Source organism: Suricata suricatta, chromosome 13 (assembly GCF_006229205.1).
Source record: "Suricata suricatta isolate VVHF042 chromosome 13, meerkat_22Aug2017_6uvM2_HiC, whole genome shotgun sequence".
Taxonomy (NCBI): Eukaryota; Metazoa; Chordata; class Mammalia; order Carnivora; family Herpestidae; genus Suricata; species Suricata suricatta.
The window spans coordinates 3,744,910-3,753,189 of NC_043712.1; the positions used below are offsets into that span (position 1 = coordinate 3,744,910).

Sequence of the window (8,280 nt, forward strand, 5' to 3'; positions counted from 1 at the left end):
TATATTCTGCAAACATCGTATGTTACATTCCTTGGTGGCCCCTTGTTTGCAGCCCCCTTACACAGGGTGGGTATTAGTAAAGTCTTTTTTTTTTTTTTTTTTAACATTTATTTATTGTTGAGAAATAGAGAGAGACAGCATGAGCAAGGGAGGGGCATAGAGAGAGGGAGACACAGAATCTGAAGCCGGCTCCAGGCTCTGAGCTAGCTGTCAGCACAGAGCCCGATGCGGGGCTCGAACCCACAAACCGTGAGATCTGACCTGAGCCGAAGCCGGACACTCAACTGACTGAGCCACCCAGGCGCCTTGGTATTAGTAAAATCTAATTGAATTAGGAAAGGGCAGGATTCTCCAGCTGTACCAGCATACCTTTTTTTTTTTATTATTATTTTTTTAATGTTTTATTTTTGATACTGAGAGACACAGAGCATGAGAGGGGGAGGGGCAGAGAGCGAAGGAGACACAGAACCAGAAGCAGGCTCCAGGCTCTGAGCTGGCTGCAAGCACAGAGCCCGACGCGGGGCTCGCACCCACGACCGTGAGATCTGACCTGAGCCGAAGCCAGAGGCGTAACCGACTGAGCCCCCCGGGCGCCCCCCAGCATACCTTTTAAACATTTTTTTATTTTTTTCAAATGAGGTCTGTGTAACTTTTGTTTTTTGCTGTCGTTTTTTGTTTTGTTTTGTTTTTTTGTTTTTTTGCTCTGCTTTTCAGAAATCTCCTAATCTAGGATTTAGTGAGCTTTTCTTCCAAATGAGTTTCAATATCTCCTTTTGAATATTCTTTTCTGTATGTTTTCTAAATGTCCATTTTAGATGTCCTTTTCAGCTTTGATGTTGAAAGCCATCCTGAATTTTTTTTAGAAGAGTAAAGAGAGTATACAATTAATAGTTAAGTATTTGGTTGTACTTATGCATTTATATATAGTTATTGAAGCGTGGATATAAGAAGAAAATTTTAAGGAATTTTTTTGGAAATCAGCTTGTTTCAGGATCTGGCATTATGCCAAAAAAAGCCTCAGCAGTGAAATGAAATTTCCGTCAAGATGTCATTGATTTCCTCTTAGCAGATGCTTTGCGCTCTTGGATTTTAGGATGATAATGCATTTGAGAACATCACGCTGCTGGGTTTCTATACCCAAGTATTCAATGACTTGGGTCATTTTCCTTTCTCTTTTAAAAAAAAAATTTTTTTTAACGTTTATTTTTTGAGAGACCGAGCATGCGTGGGGGAGAGGCAGAGAGAGGGAGACACAGAATTCGAAGCAGCTCCAGACTCTGAGCTGTTAGCACAGAGCCCAATGCAGGGCTCTAAGTCACGGACCTCCAGACCTGACATGAGCGAAGTCAGATGCTCAACCCGTTAGTGAGCCACCCAGGCACCCTAACTTGGGTCATTTTTCTTAATCTTTTATTGTTCCTTCTCCCTCCCTGAAAGGAAACTTTTTAGACATTGTATATTTCTTAGGCATATCTGTGCTTTACACATTAAAAAAGAAAAAAAAGTAGGACTTTTTTGTGTCCCAGTAACCAATTTTCATCTCCTTGAGGGTGATTTCTCCCCTGATGAGAATGTGCAGGTTAGGTCCATCCAGTTATGAGACGGACTCAGTTTTTAGTGTATAGTATACAGTTGTAATTTTTCCCCCATGAGGCTGATATTTCATATTCATTGTATAGTTCATTTAAAGCCAAGTTTCTGAAGATCAGGCTCATTAGCTATTTTCCTGGCCCAGTTCCCAATAATGATCATTTTCATCTGAAAGGAGACCTGCTTCATTCCTCGTGGCTGTGGCTTTCTTCCTTCTGTTGCAAGACTGGCTGACGGCTGTTTAGATCTTTTTCACTCTGGGTTCATCTGTGTTTCTCACATTGTGGGTTTTGCAGTAACATGCTGTACAGCTCGCGGAAGTTCCTTCCTCAGGGCCTTATGTGGGGGGTTGTCGGCTCCTGTGATGTTGACCTTGATCACTTGGTTAAGTGTGTGTTTGCAAGGTGTCTCCACTGTACCATTACAGTATTTCCCTTTCCACACTCTCCTTGCGGGTGAGTCATCAAGTCCGGGTTCAGCCCCCACTCAGCATGGGGTGGAGTTAAGCTCCCCTTCTGGGAACCCAGGATGTCTATACATATTGTTTGCAATTCTGCGAGTCAGGTTCATCGCCCGCCTTTGTTTATTCATTCAGCCTTTTCTATGAGTACGGATTCTTGTGTATCTATACTGAGGATTATAATCCACAGTTGGAGTATTTTGTTTTTTGATCAAATTGTTTCAGCTTTGGCCATCTAGAGCTCTTTCCGGTTGGCCTCTGTGTTCCTTTGACATGCCCACGTCCTTTTGTATTTTGAGTACTTTCTGGTAGGACTAGGCTCACCGCGTGTATTTGTTTGGCCACAACCCACTGCTTACTAATGGTGAGCTTTGTATTTACCTCTGTATCCGTTTGGTGTGGGGTAAAAATATAGCATCTTCATTATACATCAGTAGAGTTGGAGATCTCTTTGGATTTTGGCTTCCATCCTGTTTGCTCATCCACTCGGTTTCATGCTGTTTGTAGTTCTGATCAGCCTCTGCCTCCTTAGTGTATTTAAGTTCAAAGCTCTGACACATGAGGTTCTTGGGATTTTCTCTTGTTTGCTGGTAGCTTACTGTTACTTTGGTCTCTTTGGGACTTCAAGGATGTGGAAGGTGACTTTATCTCTACCTTCCACATGAGTTTGGATGGTAGAGGGTCTGGTCTTACTGCACAAACAGGAAGTTGAAGACCTCAGAATCTGTACTTAGTCGTGATAGTTGTTACCCTCTGTAGCTATTACAGTTCACAGCACGTTGATGAGCAGTGAGTTAATGCACACGTATGTGCAAGTTCATGCATCTATACTTTCTAAACCAGGGAACGTTCTCTGAGTTTTTGCTATTGGTATGGATTCATATTTATGGAATTTTATGTTTCCACAGATTTCTCAAAAACATGTCTTCTAGGAATGTGAAAGTTTCCCTTAACCTCTGACTTGGCACCAGTACATCACTAGAACGCTCCAAAAGCTGTACTTTGAAAACGCCAATAAGTCTTTGTCTCTGATTTAACAGCAGTACCACGTAGTTTTGAGTTTTCTCTGTAGTCCAACTGTGTGTTGAATGTTTTTTTTTTTTTTTTTTACTAGCAAAGTGCTTTCGTTTCATTGTGTTTTTTATATGTCAAAGGTAAAGTTTTTAAGAGTAGGCTCAGATTTGAGTTGAGTCAGTAATTGGTAAGCTGGCCAGCAGAGAATTCTTTTTGTCTTTTTTCTCAGCAGAACATTCTTGATATGGTGGAGGCACATTCTAACTTGAAGATGAGGGTCATCCGGAAAGTCACTTTCCTTTAGTCTTTAGGTGCCTTCTTTTGTGTGTGCAGGTGCAGAATGAGCACATGTTGTTGGTGTACGCCAGGTGGCACTTCCACCGTTGACTTCCTGAAGCGCTATGCGTCCAGGACCCACACCAGTGAATTCCAGACAGCCAGTGAAGACCTCTGCTACTGCATGGAGTGTGTGGCCGAGTACCACAAAGCGCGGGATGAGCTGCCGTTCCTGCATGAGGTCAGTCACACCGGATGGGCTGTAGGTTTCAGAGCTCGGCAGCTAGACGGACACGAAGCCCGAACGCTGCTGGACGCGGTCAGGAAACAGGATTGACTGATGAAGTTGCGTTAAAACCTAAAGCAGAATTTTATGATCCCTCGTCCAGTCATTGTGATGGAAAACACTTTTATGCAATGACGTATGGGCTTTTTTTTCCAGTTGTTTTTTATGTGCATATATTTGACAGTGTTCTGTTCATGTGTCTGAATGGCTTGGGTTTTTTTTTTTTAATAGGTGGCTCTTTTTTTTCTTTCTTCATGGGTAAGTGGTATGAAGTTTAAAAGAATTTTTTAAATGTTTTATTTATTTTTGAGAGAGAGAAAGACAGAGTATGAGCAGGGGAGGGGGCAGAGAGAGAGAGAGAGAGGGAGACTCAGAATCTGAAGCAGGCTCCAGGCTCTGAGCTGTCAGCACAGAACCTGATACGGGGCTCAAACCCACAAACCGTGAGATCATGACCTGAGCCGAAGCCGGACGCTTAACCCACTGAACCACCCAGGCGCTCCTCATTCCCTTTTTAATAGCTCGTAAGGGGTTTGGGACATTTATAGCAGAACTTTATTTATGGAAGCTGTTTTCACACATCTCATGTATGTATCATAAAGGTGGCCATGTTTAGTGACTGTTTTCTTCAAGTGGATTTAATGTGACAGTCCACTTCTTTAAACTTCCAAATTTTTATACTCAGGGGAAGGCTATTTGAAAACATGATGACATCCAGTATTTTTCGATAATAAAGCTTACTTACCCATTTCTTTTTCTGTAGGTTTTGTGGGAATTAGAAACCTTACGTCTCATAAACCATTTTGAAAAATCCATGAAGGCAGAAATTGGAGATGATGATGAATTGTACATAGTAGACAACAATGGAGAAGCACAGCTCTTTGACTTCACTGGCCAAGACTTTGAAAATAAGCTGCGAGTTCCTCTTCTTGAAATCCTGAAGTACCCGTACCTGCTGCTCCACGAGCGTGTCAGTGAGTACCGTGCGTGTTCTGCGCCTTTCGTCGGTCGTATTTTAAGAGTTGTAAGAACTCGGTTTTATCTGTGTTGAAAATCTGTTTGTTAAACAGATAACTAAGATACTTAATCCTCCCCACCGTTTTGGTAACAGAATTCCGTACTTGGAGAAAAGGGACTGATGAAGTGGACACCATCTGCCCACCACGCGGTTCTGCTCTTGCTAACGTCTGGCTGGACTCCATTCAGTTAGTTTTCATTCTGCTGGTTTGTCTACAGCAGAGCTCGTCAGTGTGGACGCCATGTGCGTTTCGGGCCGGACACTTCTCCGTTGTGGGGGCTGTGCTGTCCCTGGCGGGACGCTCGGCAGCCTCCCTGGCCTCTGCCCACTAGACGCCAGGAGCCCTCCGCGCCCCCCCCCCCCCCGCCGCCCCCACTGGGACACGCAGGCGGTCTCCAGTAGCGCGGCGTGTCCCTGGCGTGTCGAGAGGGCAGGGCTGGGAGAGGCAGCGTCGTCTCTGGTTGAGAACAACTGGTCTGTAGTAATCCTTTTGAGTTACTGCGGCCTGGCATATTACGGCTGCCTAGATTTGGGCTGTTTATATTGGCATTTCCTGATATGAATCTCATAAAAGTGAAGACATTTTTGTAATCTATCCAGTCTAACAAAATAGCAATACCTTTTTTTTTTTTAACCTTTTCCAAATAACAATATCTTTGGCTCTCTAGTATCTAGTCCATATTCAAATTTTCCCAGTCCTTGCAAAATGTGGTTTTGGCTGGTTTGCTTAAGAATCCAGTCAGGGACCACATACCGCATTGGCTCATATTTTGTCCATTTCTTTGAATACGAAGCAGTCTCCTTATACATACAGGCAGAGTTTTTTTTTTTCCATAGCCTTGACTTATTGAGATCATATAGTTACCCTGTCGAATAACGTACCTTCTGAATTTTCCAAACTGCTTCCTTGTGATGTAATTTAGCTTTTTTATTCCCTGAATTTTCAGTAAACTGAAAGGTAGATCTAAAGATTCGGTCAGATAAATCAATTCTTTCTAAATTAATTATAAATAATTTGTTTTTAAAATGCTAACAAGTCTGTTTTCAAACATTTATTAATGCTATATCCAAGAAAAGTACCTAAGTGATGATTTTTTATGAACTAAATACACCTGTGTACCCAGCACCCAGATCAGGAAACAAAACACCAATACCCAATACCCAAGAGCTTCCTTCCTGCTTTTCCACAAAGCCATCTGCTCTCCCAACAATATTCTTTCAAGTTTGACGAAGTAAAGGTGATTCATTAGGGGTAGTATAAATGTATGAGTGAGTCTACTCAGGACACTTCTTTTTCTCTAGGTTTTTTATTTTTTAGAGAGAGCACAAACAGTGGAGAAGGGGCAGGGGGGAGAGAGAGACTCTCAGCAGGTTCACGGGGCTCAGTCCCAGGGATCAGGACATGGGCCAAAGTCAACAGAGGCTCAGCCGGCTGAGCCACCGCGGCGCCCGATTCCCGACACTTCTGCGGGAGCCGTGGGCCGAGCCGCATGCAGCACCGGAATTAGAGCGGTGAAGCAGGGGTAGGCTTGCAGAGCAGTGTAGACTCCGGAAATGAACCAGGCATATTTGGGGGACTTAGTGTTGGATGATGGTAGCATTTCAAAGCAGCGGAGAAAGTGAATTCGTCAATAAATCAGAGTAGGACCAAATAGCCATTTGCGGGCAAAGCTCCCTTTGTCACACCAGTACCAGATAAAGTCCCCGTGGGTCAAATGTCAAGTGCTGATGGAACTGGACTTAAAATCGTACTTCTGAGAAGATACCCCGTGGGTATAATTATGCCAAGTGTAAGAAAGAAGTATACATACACCAGTAAAGTCACAAGAGTTTGCAGGAACACCCTGTGATCAGTCACATGAGGTGAGTCTTTCAGCTGAGCAAATATTGTCACTGAACTACGTTATCAGCATTTTTTATGCCTCATTTGAAGAAAAAAGGAAAGGAGCAGTGTTGTATTTACTTACAGAACAACTGAAAGAGCCAGATGTAGGGACTGTCGATAAGCTGATAAGGTTTACGTCTTACATTTACTGTCTTATTTTTTCCATTTAGACGAATTATGTGTTGAAGCACTTTGTCGGATGGAACAAGCTAATTGCTCCTTTCAGGTTTTTGACAAACATCCAGGCATTTATTTGTTTCTGGTCCATCCCAATGAAATGGTGAGTATGAGTGGTGGGCGACGAAAGAACGTGTTTTATTTTTACACATAGAGATGACAGTAGTAGGGGGTCTCGCTGTGTATTTGGTCTAAAATATTAAACTGTTAAAAATGTATAATCACACCGCTCAAAGGTAGGGGTTTCTTACCAAGCAGAGACACCAAGCGATACGTGGCGGGAACCCCTAGGTCTGGGTGCTTCTAGGTAGTTGTGGATATAGTCATGCCGGGCGACAGCAGCTCCGGGCACGCTCCAGGGAAGGCTGAGAGCCAGAGTCCAGGCCTGGGTGCGACGTTGACTCTCCCCTGCCCGGGAGAGAAGACCGACCGTGCGGCCCGGTGCTCTCCGGGACCGGCCTTCCAGAGCCACATAACGACACGACACAGGGAGCGGGTCCAGCCGGGCACCCCGGCCCCTGGCCAAGCGCTCAGAGGCTTCACGACAGAGACTGCAGCCCCCCTCCTCCATGTGGCTGGTCGTTGGCAGTCCGAGCCGACCGCTGCTGCTAGACAGGCGCCGAATGAGGGACACGAGAGAGAGAAGAATTAAGAAGGTAGCATAAGAAATATATAAAGTTGGTTGAATGCTGTGGTAAAGTTTATTATTTGTAAAGAGCCAAGTTCGAAGAAAGTGAATGTGTCAATAATAACTTGGACCAGGTAGTGAGGATGTGATGGGGCTGGCAGGCAAGGCCACAGAAGGTGTGAGAGCGGGCCTGCCAGCCTTTCGTCTTGTTACGGGCAGAGCTGGGAGTGAATCAGTTCAGAAGGTAAAAAAAAATCTTTTAAAAGAAATAGAGAAAAATGGTTCATACAAAGAAACAGGTTTAAGGATATCAGTGTTTAATGTAAGCAGGATGAATTTGTCAGTGAAAAGACAAAGATTAGATTGGACTACAAAAGAAATGAAATCCACATAGTTTTGTTTCTAAGAGAAACACCAAAAACATCAGGTGCAAAAAGGTTGATGCAAGAGATGGAAAAACCACTAATAGGCAAATACTGACCTAATCAAAGCTGGTGGAGCTATTGGTTTTTATTATTTTTTAAATTCACATCCAGGTTAATTAGCATGTAGTGCAATACGGATTTCAGGACTAGAATCTAGTGATTCATTCCGCGTGTGTAACACCCAGTGCTCATCCCAACAAGTGCCTTCCTTACGACCCCTCACCCATTTAGCTCATCCCCCCTCCCCCTCCAGGAACCCTCAGTTTGCTCTCCATATTTAAGAATCTTTTATATTTTGTCCTCCTCCTTGTTTTTATATTTTTTCTTCCCTTCCCTTATGTTCATCTGTTTTGTATCTTAAATTCCTCATATGAGTGAAGTCCTATGATATTTGTCTTTCTCTAATTCTGTTTAAAACAGCATAATATGTTTTGGTTTCCATACATGTAGTTGCAAATGGCAAGATTTCATTCTTTTTGATTGCTGAGTAATACTCCGTTGTGTGTATATATATATATATG

The 8,280-nt window shown here is 43.4% G+C and overlaps 1 protein-coding gene across 1 annotated transcript in view; it reads left to right on the forward strand.

The window, feature by feature from the left end:
* The first annotated feature begins 3,397 nt into the window (after positions 1-3,397).
* SETX (senataxin) overlaps positions 3,398-8,280 on the forward strand; it is a 58,684-nt gene continuing 53,801 nt past the window's right edge. The window contains exons 1-3 of the mRNA XM_029921052.1: positions 3,398-3,581; positions 4,390-4,600; positions 6,700-6,809. Of these exons, the coding sequence (XP_029776912.1) occupies positions 3,405-3,581; positions 4,390-4,600; positions 6,700-6,809 (498 nt within the window). The 5' untranslated portion in view covers positions 3,398-3,404. The remainder of the gene's footprint in view (positions 3,582-4,389; positions 4,601-6,699; positions 6,810-8,280) is intronic.